At 41.5% G+C, this 16,909-nt stretch overlaps 1 protein-coding gene across 2 annotated transcripts in view; it reads right to left on the bottom strand.

The window, feature by feature from the left end:
* Nucleotides 1-4,092: 4,092 nt before the first annotated feature.
* The window catches only part of MBOAT1 (membrane bound glycerophospholipid O-acyltransferase 1), a 53,528-nt gene continuing 40,711 nt past the window's right edge, over nt 4,093-16,909 (bottom strand). For both annotated transcript variants that reach the window (XM_079302374.1, XM_079302375.1), the window contains 6 exons: nt 15,383-15,575; nt 13,004-13,107; nt 10,234-10,298; nt 8,762-8,894; nt 7,477-7,628; nt 4,093-5,936 (listed from right to left, as the gene is read on the bottom strand). In XM_079302374.1, coding sequence (XP_079158500.1) covers nt 5,804-5,936; nt 7,477-7,628; nt 8,762-8,894; nt 10,234-10,298; nt 13,004-13,107; nt 15,383-15,575 — 780 coding nt within the window. In that variant the 3' untranslated portion in view covers nt 4,093-5,803. The remainder of the gene's footprint in view (nt 5,937-7,476; nt 7,629-8,761; nt 8,895-10,233; nt 10,299-13,003; nt 13,108-15,382; nt 15,576-16,909) is intronic.

The following is a 16,909-nucleotide window of genomic DNA, read 5'->3' as shown; positions in this document are numbered from 1 at the left end:
TGGGTGCTGGGTCCAACGTGGAGCCCTCCAAAACAGCACACAAACCTTGTCACCGTCCACGGCAGCAGACACATGAAGCCAGAGGCCAGCACTGTGAAAATTTGCCTTTTGCTCCTTCTTGTGGCATGAGCTGCCTGACCACAGTCAATTGTCACAACCTGTCTGTGCCTCCAGTCCCCACCCATACAATTATTTGTTTAAGAATTGCCCCTTATTCACACACCTGAGGGGTCCTGCACCCTGGTTTACACACTGAGGGCTGCAGCTGCAAGAATTCTCTCTCTCACACATGCTGTGGAACACACACATGTTCCCAGGAGGGAGTACATGTGTCCTGGGCACCACTCACCAGGTCAGCCAGGGGGGCCTCTGGGTGTCAGAAATTGATGTATTTTGTTTAAGCTGATTCCCAAGACACCTCCAAGGGAAACCACACCATCTGCTCCACACTGGAAGATGTCACTTAAGGGTACTTGGGGGGAAAAAAAAACACCACATCTGAGTAATAGACAGGTAAACAAATTTGAATGTGCTCATATTATCTCTTCCAATACATGTTACTCACTTCTTTTAAGGTGGCCCTTAGTAAGTGCATCAGCCTGATCTGATATAAAATGGCCACAAAATGCCATCTTTCTCAAACACAAATTAAAAATTAAAGCAGAAAACTAAAGTGTACTAATACAGAAGGCATCAAGCCAAGAATAAGTATGAACAAAGAGAAACCCATTTGTCTCAGAGCAGTGGCAATGACACTGTCTGAAAATGTTTCTGATGAAGAGGGGTTTCCATCCCTGGACAAGGCAAGGGTTGCATAGTTTGTCTGGGCTATGGCAGCATTTTTCTTCATCCTGTCCCACCATGACTGGTTTGGCCTTGATGTGTTCCACACTCTTTTTAAAGTACTGGTGGGCACAGTATTTACCTGTACAGCATCTGACAGAAGGATCAGGAAAACTGATGTGAGCATGGCATGCCCCTGGATCAGCTGCCTGCTGTTGATGCCAGGGTTTCAGAGACCGGCTGCACAGCCCCTCGTGCTCCAGTAGAACAGCCTCCAGGAAAGCACTTCCAGAGCTGTTCTGTGAATGGACAATAAACTGGGTCCCAAGGGCACTCCCAGGGCACTTCCCAGAACTGATTTCCCCCTCCTGTGCACCCCTTCTAAAGGCCATATTTGAGTCAGGAGAATGAAAGAGTGCCGCAAGTTCTTAAGGCATGCAAACACCATTTCTTCTATGAACAAAGCAGCATTTCCTCCTGTAATAATTGTTTTCCCCCAGTTTATCTAAGGTCTTTGATTTCTCCCATTCTCCTGTGCAGCACACCTGTGTTACCACAGACTTGAAACCCACCAGCTGCCTGGCACTTTGGGCATTGGGGCTGCTGCAAAACCTTTCTCCTTTGGCGCAGGAGGAGAATCTTCTCTGGAGTGCTCGCCCACAGAGGGCACCACTCGTAAATGTATCTGAGTAAACGTGCTGCCACTTCACATCCCACCAGCACAGACCCAAACCCTTCATGCATATCATTACTGTCATGCCTGGGAAGAAAGGCAGCAGCAGGCTGGTGGCGCACAAAAGGAGCCGTTTTCAAAGTGCGCACCGAGCGGCCGCGCTCATGCTGAGATGTCAGGCAGGGCTTCCCACTCTGTACTGCTGTGGAACGCCTCCAGCCCGAGAGCTGAGCTGCATCAGTTCAGTGCCATAAGGACAGAGAATGGTACCCCAAAGAGTAGCTGGTATTTCCATATGCAACCATGCGTGTCGCTTCATCTTGGGCAAGGATGAGGAGACACCCGCACTCTTCCTCTGTCCACAGCAGGTGGACTATAAGGATTCTACCCTTAAATGTTAAACACAAGTTTTTTGTTTACTTCTGCAGCCAGTAGATGATTTTTCTGAAGTCCTCAGTCCAGAGATAAGAAGACAAAGGGTTTAAACATCACTAACCACCCAGAGAGGAATTTTGCCCCTAAACTTCTTGGGTCTTGGGGTTTCAATCTGTATTTCTACAAAAGACCTTAGATCAGGCTTGCTGAGCCTGCTTTTACATGTTTAGAGAGGTAAGTGCAGCTTTATGCAAACACCTACCAATAGAGTAAAAATCTACAGCTTTCTCACCCACCTACTTCATTTTAAGTGATACAAAAATCCCAGCTATGTGCAATGTATGCACACAAAACAGAGCAGCCAAACAGGGAGAAAAAACATCTGCCCACCTTGTATCCCACTTCTGTGCTGCCTCCATTGCTTGGCAAGCTCCAAGTGGACATGCAGTAATGTACTTAGGGTGGGGGACAGCTTATAGGACAGTAAAAACGTACATTGTGCATTCAGGTCACTGAAGAAATTGCTGAGCTGTTGCTTCTTTGAATACCAGACCCATAGTTAAGTTGACATGGAGTTTTACTCGTCATTCAGTTTTCTCTTCCAAGTGTGTCTCAACTTCTGGTTTAGAAAAATTAAAATATGCTGAAAAACAGCAGATAGAATATGCCTTCAATCCAAGGGGGTAATGGTGGTGGTGTCTTTTTGGTATTCTCATATTTAAAATCAACTTTTGTCTATCCAGTACAATCTACCTTTCTCATTTCTGTGTGATAGTCCTGTATTTCTTTCTTACAAGTCATCAAGATTGTTGTTCACTTCAGAATCTCTCTAGATGCTCTTGAGTTTTTTGCAGCACTAAGAACCCAGAGTGGGATTAGAAACTAATAACATGTTGGTAATCACCATCATGTATTTTAATCACTGAAGTGCACTCTCAAATTACACTAGAATTAGAATTACCAGAATTCAAGTTCCTGACATCATCCTTTTCTAACCTGAATCTCTACTTTAGCTCTTTGAGTTACATGCTCTGTGCAAAGTAGATGCACATTACTAGCACAAGTCTCCTCTAAATAGTAGAGGCTGTTTGCAGTCTTTTTATAAAACAAAATATCATCTTCCTGAGCAGAAGAAAAGGAGAGGAAAGCTCAATACAACAGGTTGATCAAGGTAACCTCAAAGTTAACTGCCTTTTTTTTCCAAAGGAATATTTACAGCTATTCATATCCACTCTGTGTTAGTTTTGCAGGACTGCCACATTGGGTTAGTCCACAGCAACATAGTACAGTAAAGATTTTAGGTAATTTTCTTCTTTTCCACCCAGCTTCAAGACTAATTTAACCACCAAGTTTCCCTGCAAATGCCATGTTTCAAAAAGCCCATTTCAATTTTGACTCGTGTAACATATCCCATTAAATCAATATGACTAGTTCTCTTTGATTCCCAGGGTGCCTGTTTTCAGGGAGAGGTTCAGGCTGAGAAGGCAACATGACAGGAGAGTAACAATTTGCTCACTAGCCCAGACTAATTCACCACATTATAGAAGCCAAAACTACAACATAAATCAATGGCATTACATATATGCAAGTTTCACCTGGGGAAACACTAGAAGAGAAACCCCACTGGTCATACCTGGCCTCTTTGAATGTGCACAGCTCAGGGAGAACTGCAGAACAGGGCACAAGCCATGCAGGCAGATCTCAGGGCACAGAGCAGCAGGTCCAGACCCACAAGCCCCTTATTTTCCAAGGCAGGTGCTAAGGCCAACGTGCTGGGAACTTTTGCCTTCTGCAGTCTTGCCAAGCCCAGTGTAGATGTGAATTTTGCTGGCTCTTCCAGAGCTCACAGTGATTCTTTTGGTGCTGGGAGGCAATTGCAGGCTGGCTTCAGCCCGCAGAATTCCAGGGCCAGCAGCACCCAGCTCCCCATCCCTTTCTGGGGATGTGCCCTGGTTCCCTTCCACAGGAAACAGGGATGGCACAATCAGACCTCAAGGGAAACATCAGATGCCCAAGATGCACCTGAGGCTGGTGCCACAAGAACACAGGCACAAGGACAAAAAAACCCAGCCAAGCTAAGAGCAAAGCTGCCAGAAAAACAGACAGAGGTCACCATGTCTCTGTTTCAGCAGGAGCAGGATGGAAAGCTCAGCTGCTGTGTAAAATCCAGCAGACCTGAATGTCTTCCCTCACAAGTGTGATTTCACCCACCCACTCACCCATTTTTACATTAGACATTAGTGATCAATAATGCCAGGCAGTGACACAAAGCAAATTGTTTATTCAGATCAATCTTTTAATCCCATCTTGCCCTTTAAAATAAATTAGCAAATAAACTCTTCCACAAACTATGCCCTAAATCACAATGTGGTCTCAAGACAAAAAATTCCCATCAGAGGAAACAAAAAATCACTTTTTTGGAACTAATGTTTTCACTGATTTGTTTCTTCTCAAAACATTAGGATTCTGCAAAATTTTAATCTGACACAAAAATCATAATGCAGTAAACAGCAGATTCTTTCCTCAATAACACATTAGTTAAATGTTGATAAAGTAATACCAATACTTTAACAAGGGAACCGCTTCTACAAAATCCTGATAAAACCATTCCTGGAAAATATTTTTAAAAAATGTTTCAGTTGGCTTTGGTGTGTGGTACCAATCTATTTTACTGGGTTAAGTGGATATAAGAAAAAAAAAAAAAATAAAACCCTGACCCCACATTTTGCAGCAAGTTATCTCAATGCACAACAAGCACTTAGGAATCAAGCCTCAGAACATCCCTGTAAGTCAAGGACTTTGCAGGCAGGGAAACTTGCATCAGCAGTTAAGTCAGATGTCAAGATCACACAAGAACTCAGTCTTGACTCTTGTGTTGATCATATTATATCACATCACAATATTTTGTAGAGAATGATTTATTATGACTGTGATAATTACTGTTCAGGTTTCCTAGTAGTGTTATCTGCTGGAATGTAACCATAAGATGGGATGGTTTTGAGTAGACCAGTCTGATTCACTACAAAGCTTTTTCAGATTTAACCCATAACTACAAGTTTTAAAACACTAACCTTGCATGACTCCTCACTCATTTTGATCCCAAAAAGGAAGTGCTGCATCACTATGACTACGTAGTAAGGCTGATGTAGCAATGAGCACCAGCTGCATCATTAGAGAAGCACAACTCTACAAACCACAGGCTGCATGTCCCTTCTTTTATTCCAGATTTGAGTTCCCCCTTCTGCATTTTGTTTTTCTTTTACTTAGTTTCAGACTTTGGGTTAGCCAATTGTCAGTGCTCCCCGACACTGATTCCCAAGGGACTTGCCTTGCCCTCATCACCAGCAGGTGTCACATTGAAGGATGTGAAATACCTTTGCTGCCCAGCTCAGGCTGCAGTCCCTGCTCTGGGGTTTGCCAGGGAAAGCCCCACTCCCCCTTCCCTCTGCTGGGGCACAAGTCAGCGCCAGCACCTTGAGCAACCCCATGCCTGTGGTCATCTACTTGCCCCATCTCTCTCCACAACCAAGAGATGAAAAGTTTCCCCTGACAGCTGCCCACAGCACCAGGCTATCAGGCAGCTGGTCTAACTCTTCACTAGCTGCTTTCTGTTTCTCTCTCTAATCACAAGATTATTTGTTGATTAATAGTTGTGTATTTCTGTAAAAGAGAAAAAATGCTTCTCTGTGAAAAAGTTTAAATATATAAAAACACTTCATAAAAATATTTATTATAAAAGTGAAATGCCCCATGAGCCTGTAAACATTGCCTGTAAAATCTCCATTAACTGGAATAATCTGAAATACAGTCATTCAGGCTCTTCTCTGCCCTCTCCAGTAAGATTTTAAGATAGCCAACAGAAATGCCACTTGTCTTGTACTTCAATCCTCCTGCAACCCATTTTTCTTCTTATTTTTTTGTTTACAATACCACAGTTTGATCTCCCAATGCTGGCAGTTTTCTTTGGAGGCATCATTTGTCTTTGCTTTTAATAGAGTTCAGCATGGCCTGATTCTGAGCCCTTCTTACAGAGTGGGTTTGAGGTCTGATTGGTAACAGGAGCAACACCAGGATGCTGAGAATGTGCATGTGAAAATACACAGACCTGGGAAGAAAAGCAGAAAGAATATTATATTTTTGTTGGGAATAACATGAATTCTGCAACCCCAAGATGCAGAATTTAGTGCTAAGGGAATGAATGCAGAATGTATGAACCTGACCTAGAAAGCACAAAAATATACCCTTGAATTTCACACAGTCTTGGAATACGGTGTCTGCTGGCATGGATGAAAATGCTGCTGTGGATGATAATGAGGCAAGGAAACCATCAGCAACCCCTAGAATCCAAAGTCTGACAGCTCACATAAACCCATGTAATTCAATCCTGTACTTATTCAGTCCATCTCTCTTTTAATGTTAAAATACACAAGGCCAAGTCCTGAAGAAATATCATTCATGCTTCAAAAAAATTGTAAAAAGTGACAGAAAGAAAAAAATTCAATCAAAGTGCTGAGACCTGAAATAAATCAAAACACTCATCTTTTAACTGGAGAAGGTCAGGTAATGACTTTTACAGAGAGCTTGCATTTTTGAAGGTAACTGCTCAGAGATATCTGTATTTGCTATGTTTCTAAACATCAAATATTTTTATTTCAAATAATTCAGCTTGTGGTGTGAAGTGCTCCAAAAATTCATGCTTGCTCAAGTCCAAAAGAAAAACAGTTTCTTGCTTATGAGTCTCTAAGTTTAAATGTTAACTATGTTCAAAGTTAACAAGGCAAAATTCACCAGGGCAAAATTATTAAGAAATGAAGCTAAGAAAGACTTGGAGAAAATTTCACTCCATGGCAAGTTTTCTGTGTTGAAATCAAATGTTTCAAGAAACAGGAATAGAAAATGTCGAAATTCAACCTCCTGCAAACAGACAGAAGCTATCTTGACTACCAGTTTTGTGTCTTTTATGCTGGAGGAGGGAATTGTCTTTCTTCTGATCTAAAAGCTGTTAGTCTATATTGACAGTAAAATGAAAGAAGAGTAAAGCCATGTAGCCCTGTCTCGCTTTTCTAATTATTTTCTCATTTTCTCTATTTCAACTTGGTTTTGTAAGAGCACATTCCAGGTACTCTTTCTTATGTTTTAGGAATCTGGGGAAATACTCACTTTATAAGAAAAGTACCATACTTTTGTAATGAAAAGCATACTCATTTCAAGGAGCAATGCTGTGCCAGGAGCCCTCCATATCTCCTGCTGATCAACCACACCTCCTCTTGTATGCATTCAGCAGCTGGAAGCCTGGTCTTTGCTCAGCACCTCCTTCCTACTGCCAACTCACATTATTCTTTACCTCTTCAGCCTTGGCTACTGCTAATGGTTGAGATCCAACTGCTTTGAAAATGGGAACTTGAGAATATGAAGTGTCATGTAAGGACACCGAATGAGAAGAACAACCAGTGTTCTCTGCCTTGGCATTGTTATCATCTCATTATGTTACAGGAGTGCAAAAATCACCTCTTACACTTCAGCAAGCATCCTGTCTGAGCTCCTTTCAAATTTGATGGAATGCTAGCTGCCTTTCAGCACAGCTTGGGTTATTTAACAAAAGTCTATGCCACCCTGAAGAAGGAAGTCAAGGGGAGAGGACTTACTTGTAGAACTTGATGGTGGGCTCCACAGCCAGCATAACGAATGGTGCCACAGTGTAGCACACAGCCAGCTGAGTGACTGCCCAGGTAACAATGTCATAGGCTATCTTCAGAGGCACTGGAGAGAGGAAGTAATGCCTGCAGTTGTTTCTTATCTGCAGGTCAGGGAAAAGTAAGCAGAAAATTATATCAATTCATTTCTTAGGCAAAGTGACACAGCACACAGCAGTGCAGACTCTCTGCTTACCATCAGCATTAGTATCACAGGAAGGTTTATACACCAGTTACAAAGCACTGGGGGCAGGAATACAGATGTGTATGGACTGGCATATTCAAGATCTTACAGTCAACCAGTGGCAAACAGAGAAGTGGCCCCCAGTTTACTCTGCCATAACCACAGAGTGTAGACTCCCTCATTCTGGGTGTCTGTCACAATATTTTTCGGGAAAGAAGCTGTTTCTCCCTCCTGGCTTTCATTTCTTTCTGGTTATCAACAGTAAATCAAGGCTACTTTAAATGAAGAAGTTCTTATGAGTGTGTGCCATTCCCTAGAGATTTTAAATTAGTTCCACTTCTGTGAAATCCACACAAATGAGAAACAAAGCACATGTTCAGCAACCTGCTCCAGCAATAGTGGTTAATACTGGTCACTAGTTTAATTCTCCTTTCAGATTAACCTGGTTTTTTAACTGTGGTTAAACTCTGAAAGACAACAATGGTGCTTCCCAGCCCTGCACAAGTGGCTGGTACAGCCTGAAAGATCAGCAGTGATAAATTTAACAACAGTGAGACATGAACCCTGTTCTGTCTTTGGTGACTCTACACAACATAAACACAGACATCATTTTACTGCATCAGTTGCATCCACACAAATTGTTCAAGTTTGGGCTAATGCTCAATCCACAGCAGCTTCTTGTGCAAGACTGGGCCCAGAGTTAATTATAAACCAGCATACATGACCCAGCAGAAGTTTGGAATTCAGCATGACCTTGAATCCCAAGCTTATTTGATTGCATGGGCATAGCTGGTGGCACCCTTAACTGTACATCCTCAAGCAGCATTTCCTCTGACAGCCAGGGGCAGCAGTGTATCACATCCAGAATTGGTGCTGGTTATAACTGCTTTGCAATTAGCATCAATACAGAACAGAGTTTCAGCAAACATCAAGCCTGCAAAGGCATGAAAGAGGGCTCACAGCAGGGACAAGCTGCTTGACCATGTGAGGGTGCAGCTGACAGCTGATAGTGTCTAGCAGGAGCCTTAGAAGGGAACAATGAAAGGTACATACTGCTCTGGCTGCGAGTGTGATAAGAATTCCAGTGAGAAACGTAAAATAATATCCAGGATAGATACCATGCCACAGGGCTGACAGGATAAATGTTAAAGCTGTAGGGTACCAGGGAGCTCTGTCATAGCAGACACTGCAAAAATGAAAACAAAACAGAAGAGGTTGAACAATGCCTTGAAATCCTTCAGTTTCTAAGGTACTTATTCTGTTTTCTTAGGGATCTTATCTTGTTTCAGTCACAGACTAGGGCATGAGGCACTCTCCCTTCATTTAAATGGAGGTTTGGATAGAATGAGGAAGCATGCTTATATACAAATGAGTTTCCAAAGAATTCCTGCACAAATATTTCTGTGCTCAAAGCATTTAAATCAATAATGGAAAAAAGGGCAGGCAAGACTTTGCTCACTTTTATATCTCTATCTGGAATCATACATTAGAGCCTTCCAAACTCTGATGACAGATCAAGAGCAAGTTGAAAGACAGAGAGATGTGACCCCACCCTTCACTCTACTGAAGAGAAGTATTTTTAGGCACAGTTATCTGGCAGATGCTGGGAACAACAGGGAGTGCCGTAAACTATTGCAAAACAGGGGATTCCAGCTAACTTTAGCAGCAAAAATCTTACTCCCAAGATGCAAGGATAACAGTTCAAGAAAACAACATCCAGTCTATTTGACTATCTGAAGTTTAAAACAAATTCTGTGCTCCACAGAAATGAGTCAAGATAATGCATTTTTTACCAGGAATCATTTCAATAATGAAAAAAAGTAGACATTGACTTTTAAGATGTATAACTTTACCAACATTATAGTTACAATAACTACAATAAACCTGTGCCTGCATTTCAGACACTATGTTGACTGTATGCTGAGTTTTAATCACATCAAAAAGTGAAATGAGCAATGACTGCACAGTTCAATCTACAAAATGTGGGCTTATGCTAGTATTTTTAATATGTGTCTTAACAGTCAGGTTAAAAACAGGTTAAAATCAGATCATTTCAGTGCTATAAGTCTCTTCCCCATATCCTAAACAAGGACTTCCTGGCAAGGATTAGGGTAACTCCAAACCAGACAACACTATGTCTCTGAAGATTTTTGACCTTATTTCTCGCTGAATTTCCAGATCCCAGTGACACAGCAATACTCACCTCTGCATGGGAAACATAGCAAAGCAAAACTGTACAGGAAAGATAGTGGAGGGAAATAACAAACACTATTGCTTTCTATTATGGAAGTTTTGAACAGTTTGTTTATGACTTTGCTGCTCATATATAAAATAGGAGCATTCTACACTTGCAGCAATAAAACTTCACAGCACCAAATACCCTTGTATTGCACCAACTATTACAGACACAGGAAACAAAGGAAGAACAAGAAGCTATACATTTATGAGAGTCACCAGTCAGCATTTTTCCAGGCCCTGGAGAGCTTTTGGATCTCACAAGCACACAACTGTTTCATTGCTCTTACCGTTTCAGCCAGGCAGCTGTCTGAATGTTCCAGTTTTCAATGTACATTTTAAAACTTGTTGCAGTCTAAAAAAGAAGTTCACATGAAATGTTAGCCATGAAGCCTGTGAAATACTACTTGCAATTTAAAGTAGTGAGAAGGTACATGGAAAATATTAATTCTAGCAGCCAACTTTTATGAAGACTGTGCCACAATCCATCATTATACTAATATGACTTGGGAGGGACATTAACTAGGCTGATGGCTCACTGCTAACACTTGGCACTTGCTCTAAAATCTCACTTTGTTTCATATAATTAAATACAGGGTTTGGCTACTTTTCAAATTACGGGAAATCCGAGAAGCTTTCTTGGTTTTTATGCTTTGCCTTCCTTTCAGTTCATAAACAGCTTTATTTCTGGAAGAGATGTCTTGCCTCCCAATATGCAATCTGGACTTCCCTACAGTACTATTAAAACAAAGTGTTATTAAAAACAATATTATTATTATTATTATTATTACTAGTAGTAGTATTTGGAGAAGGAAGGGGGAACACTGAAAAACATGGGCAAAAAGACAACTAAATTTAGAAGCCAATTCTCAGCCCACTGCTAAGCTTGAGAAGCCAGAGTGGACTCCAGTATCCTGAGAGAACCACCCCTACCTCCTCCTCTGAGCTACCCCAGCCTTAAGGGACTGCTGGACCCCACTGTTCAGCATTGGTTCCCCCTTCTGCTGATCACCTTCACCTCCCAGCTCCACCTCAGTCCCTCACCTGCTGGCAGAATCCTCCCTGGCCAAGTAGGGACATGGTGCAGTGACACCACAATATTTTGCAGTATCAGACAAAGGCACACTGAATAAATGCATTAGGGGAAAGGCTTCCAAGGGGAAGTGCAGATATCTTTGAACTTCCACTCAGAACCCTTAATGCTAGCATTTCATCCTCTGCATTTAAAGAGTTAAAATGATTAGCAATTCCCAATGCAGCACCGCCACATTTTAATTGCATTACTGCACTGAGAGAAGCCAAGAAAAACACAGCTTCTCTTCCAACTAATATTGTCACTCTCTTTTGGCTTCCTTTAAGTTCCCTGTTACATTACCAAGAGAGGAAGTAGTTGCTGGCTGTCAAAACAAGCATGCTGCCAAGCCTTTCAAGTCCCCACGTGTGCTTGGCCCCTGTTATGTTTTAGGGCCCACACAACTCCTTCCATGTGCTTATCTTTTCTATAGATCAGATAGTCACATTTAGCACTCAAGTGCCCAACTCTGAGGTAATTTTACACATGCAGGTGGCTATACCTGCTGAATATATAGACTGTATGTGTATACACAGTACAATCAAACTTCAACTCCTAGCATTGCTGTTGGCATGTAAAGGGATGGTTCAAGGCTCACTCAAAGCCATGGTCTCTGTAGCCTCCCTTTTTCTCATTGCATACATGATCAAATCAGGCAGCACCCTATTTTATGCTCTTGGAAACAATTTCTTATCTTTGTTGCCTGTGTGACCAGTAAAGGAAGTAAGTTTTGAGAGGCTATCAGTTCAGTTGGTAGTGAGGAGCAAAGACTCCAGTTTCCTTCATTTGGCTTGACTGAAGAGTACTGGCTGCATTTTACTTTCCTCCTTCAAACAGAAGTTGCCTGAGCTCATCAAGTAAGAATCATCTCCCGCCCCAAAACTGAATCAGATATAGCTCTCAGAGTGGTATCTAGGTGCTGCTGCCATCAAGAAGTGTAAAGCATTTCTGGGACGTGCATCTTGTACTCATCAAGGAGTACATCGAGGATTAATCAGGGTTAAAAACAAAAAAGAGAAAGGGAATGTATAATGAGACTTCCAATTTTGGCATCATCAGTGAAGAATTACAGAGGCTCTTTCATTTTTGAGAAGAGCTATTGCAGCACATTCACTTAGTCACACATTGTTCAGCAATAAAGCAGTCAGCTTATTTTTATCTGTGATTACTTTTAAAATCACAACTAGATAATTACAGAAGGAGGCTCCTCCTATTTCTAAAAAAGAAGCCTTTAGAAAGCAGTCGCAGACACAAATATTTCCACATCTCACTGGCACTCATAAAATATTCTTCAGGGCAAACAAATTATATGGGCCATCTTTTGCATCAGAGACACAAACATGAATAGTTTTCAAAAGGCTAGTGGATCTTAAAAGTATGCAGCAGTCACAAGGAAGGAGTGACAGATGTGAGAAACAGTTTGCTGATGGTGTTTCAGATCAGCACCCATCTGAGCTCTGTGTGCCCCTGTCAGGTCCCATTGCCTGGTGTGTACCTGTTATGTCTCCTACCCTTGATTTCTCCATGTACCAGAGACAGTTCAAACCTTGCACGTGTCTGTGCCACTTGTGGCAGCCACTTTCTCTACCATCACTCATCTCAACTGGGCTACAAAAGTGAAAGATGGTTAGAAGTAAATAAACAGAACACACCACAGATGGTGAAGAATCATAGCTGAGAACAATTTACTGACCCACTGAGCTCAGCCACAATCTACAGTGATTGACTGCTCATTTATTAAATATCTGATATAATTATTTATTAGCCCTGACTGAACTATTTAGAAATACAGCCTGAATACAGACAGTGAGGAGGGCGTTGAGACAGACACATTTTATCTGTCCAACAGATAAAATACAAAACCTCTTCATGCTAAAGAGGAGCAGCCTGAAAGTAGCATAGATTTACTTTCCCTTCAGTAAAGCCTTTACCCATTATCATGCTCATTTCTGTGTAATTATGCCATTGCAGCCACTCCTTTATCTCACCTCAATGTTCCAGATATTCAAATTGGACAAGAGGTCCCAGCGGAAAGTGCCTCTCTCATCAACTCCACTGAATCCATAACCAGCTGCATTGTTGACTGCATCTGCTGCAATGTCAAAGCAAAACAGGTCAAAATCAGACTGCTGCAAGAGACATGTTTTTTTACAAGTCACTATGGCACTAAACAAATATTCAAGCCAGCTTTGTAGGATTTAGCAACCTCTCTTTCTAGGAGAAGCTTCTTTTTTGCAAAAGGGCATTACTATAAGGCTACACAAGAGTCATTTTCTCAAGAGGAAAGACTATCTACTTCTTGTGCAGAAGAAATAAAATAATAAAATAACAATTAATATAAATCGCTTTTCCTATTATTTGAGCTTTATTATTCATCTGGGATAGATATTGCCATAAAATGAATGAGCATTTTTCTCAAAAGGGCACCTGGATGTCACAGCATTTTCCAAAATTCAAAAAGACCCTCAATATCTCAAAGACATGCTCATTATTTCTATTAAGAGTTCCAACATGGCTGTGTTAATTAAGACTATCATAATTCAGAATTCTGCAGACAAAGCCTTTTGCTAGTCCTGCTGCTGAGTGTCTCACTAAAGTGCCCCAACATCTCTACAAACCAAATATTGAGTAACTTCAGTTACACACTTGGCTGCTTTAGAGCAAGTAGAAGCTTGGATAACAGTAGGCATTGCACACTGATGCACTCTTGTCAACTATCTCCCCTCTCAGAGTGCCTGGGAGTCAACTCATCACTGGGTCTCAAGATTCTGATTTCAATGGGCCCCTGCTAGAAATACCTACTTGGAGTACTAGGAAAACAGAAGGGAGAATTCATTATTGTCTCTACATCACTAGTTGCAGCCAATACTGAGGATCATTGGAAGAAAAAGGGAAGAGCAAATACAGGTAAGGCTTTTCCTTCTAGGTCATTTACAAAATACAAACCTGGCTATTCTTTGAAAAGGTCAGCATTTCCTCCCCAGGAATGAAAACTGATTTTACTTTGTAAATGCCGTGAGTACAGGCACAAGCTCACCAGGAGAAGCCCTAGTGCACAAAACTAGGGAGCAAACCTAATTATAAGCAACAAGACTAACAATAAATAAACAAGTAACCTTCTCTAATCTGAAACTTTTGGCTTTGTTTTCCGTTCCCCTAAATGAGATAGATTTTACTGATGGAAAGGAAGCTCTTTGTACTTTTAACTTTCTCCCTGTTTAAAAAACCCTCAAACAATAAACAACAACCCTGCCTGAAGCTGGCCCACAGGATCCTGCCCATTCTCAGAGACAAGATGCACATAACCATCCACACAGAGAAATGGACTCCTGGATTTGTTCCCCCTTGCTCCTGTCCTGTCCTGAGGATGGGAAGCGTAATGCCTTGGGCCATGCTACCAGGAGCAAAACTGGGAAAGGATAAAAGAAGGATGAAGTGTCTGCTGTTCTGCTGCTTGGATTTTGGATGAGAATAGAGGAGACCTCACCCTCCACCATGCCATGCATACTTTTCCATGAGCTGCCTTGTTTCTACAGTCTCTACAGCTTGGTCTTGTCACAAATGCAAGTTCAGTTTACCTCTTTAGTAATGGACTTCCAGTTAACTATAACACCAGAAGAAAATAGAGGCAGCAGTTTAACATTGGATCCCACAAAAGTAAGTTTGTGAGCAAGCCATTCTTTATCTCAAAGCCTTTCCCATCCCACGCATGCCAGCCCTGGCTGCCTTCCCTGAATCTGACAGTTTTATTCCCAGCAGTTTAATCACAGCCTCGCAATGAATCTCCCTGGCTATTTCCATCCCATCTCAGTGACACTCTGCTCAGCTTCAAGGTACATGCATTGCCTGCTGGACTTCCAGAATGTCCCCTACACACAATGTCCTGTAATAGCAGCAAAAAAATCCAGGACATTTTCAGCCTGGCCTGAAGGATTGACTCCTCACACATAGATGGTGAAACACGACTTGTAAAAGAAGGTAAAATGCAAAAATATTATTTTGACCACCAGTATAGCTGGCTCCTAAAAAGATTGCTTCCCTCTTTAGTGAGCCCCCTTACTTCCCCTCTCCCTTTTCCCTGCAGAGATTTTGGTCCTTCCCAAGACTTTGCTGCCTGTGGTTCTCCATCTGCTCAAAAGCCAAGGTGTATACACTCTGCACTGCTCAAAGTCAAGGTTTATACAAGGTTCTCTAGAGGCAAGGCCTAGCATCAGCCCCCCAACAAGCACAGGGTCTACTGCCTAAAGGAACACATGAACTACAAGCCTAGGGGCAATTTTATTTCCCCCACCCCATGTTTCAGACCTCCTCCCCCATTTAGGAACTTATTTGCTAAACACAAAAGTACATAATGTAGCCAGACTTACCCAATGTCCATGCAAAATAATACTTTGGTTTTGCTGCCTGTGTCACAACATACAGGTAACCAAGTCTTGACAAGAAGGGAGTTTTATCAAGAAATTCATTATCAATAATATATGCCATAGGAAAGTTCTTGGTAAGTGTCAAGAATAAAATGAGAGATACTAGTGTGATACACAGCTTATACATCACTGCTCCCTAAAAAGCACAAACAATGAAACATTCATTAGAAACATTTGCTTAAGGGGAAGAACAAGGCAGTGCTCATGACATACAAAAACAATGGGCTTCAAGAACTATTACAGTTACTAGTGACAAAGTTGAAGAGGTGACCAAGGAAAGGCCAGTCACGGCTCTTGTTTAATTTGGTTTACTGAACTACCAATAGATAGGTAGGACAAGCACAAGTCAAAATCAATTATGAACTTCATGACAGACTCCACATCAGTTTGCAGAGCTTCTAAAATGGGAAATAAATAAATCAAGCCCTACAGTGGAAAACAGAAATCTTCTCTAAATGTACTATCCTCTCCTGGAACTAAAGACTGGGCTCCTCCTGGAAGCCAGAAGCACTGATATTCAGTGCAACAGTAGGTTTTAGTTTTACTACCCAGCTACCACCCAGAAACCTTGGTAAAAATCACTTGTGTGATTTGTAAAAAGCACACTTGTGCCCACAATACAGGGTGTGTGCTCTGCCACAACATTTTCTATTCCAGCTCCCTAGCTTCCTACACACCATTACTGACAACCACAGCAGCAGTTCAAAGCTTGTTTGCAAATATACAACATGAGTAAACCCCTCTTGATCCAGTTGGAATTAAAAATAATCTGGCACTTGGATACCATGTGAAAATTAACTCATGTTCTCAAAAGGCTTATAAAAATGCAATATACTATTAAAACAACCATGTATTTTTTTACCCTTTTGATTTTTCATGTTTTTTCCTATATTCTCCAAATTCTGGAATAAAGTGAAATGGTTTTTACACAGATTTTAATACTCTCTCCCGACTTGTATCCTCCACAATATAGGCCTTATTCTGACCTCAGTCAGACTAATGTAAATCAGAAATAACACCACTAGAGTCAATAGAAAGACAACTGTGTGAAACATGAATCATTATGCAGAAGTGCATGGTCACCTTCAGAGGAGACATTCTGCACACATTCACAAAGATACACACTGTGTCACCTTAAGATAAGAGAGAGATATCTGGACCTCACACTACACTATCCTGCTTTCCAAAAAGATTATTTTATAATGAGGTTTTAAGTAATATTAAAAAAATACACAACAAAATTAGTGTTAAAACGATGGGGGGAAATGACCTCTTGAGTCATCTTAAAGCCTGTGAGATACTCTTGCAAATCACCTGGACAGGCTGCAGTTTCTAATTAGCCATGATTGATGTACTTCTAACATCTCCTGCACTATGGGGGAGATTTGACTTTTTTGGGTTTTACAGACATTTTCTCTTCTGTCTGGAGCTGAACTGCAGCTTGTCATTGTCAGGACCTGCAGCCCATTC

Source organism: Erithacus rubecula (assembly GCF_903797595.1).
Source record: "Erithacus rubecula genome assembly, chromosome: 3".
NCBI lineage: Eukaryota > Metazoa > Chordata > Aves > Passeriformes > Muscicapidae > Erithacus > Erithacus rubecula.
This window is presented reverse-complemented; position numbering and strand designations above follow the sequence as displayed.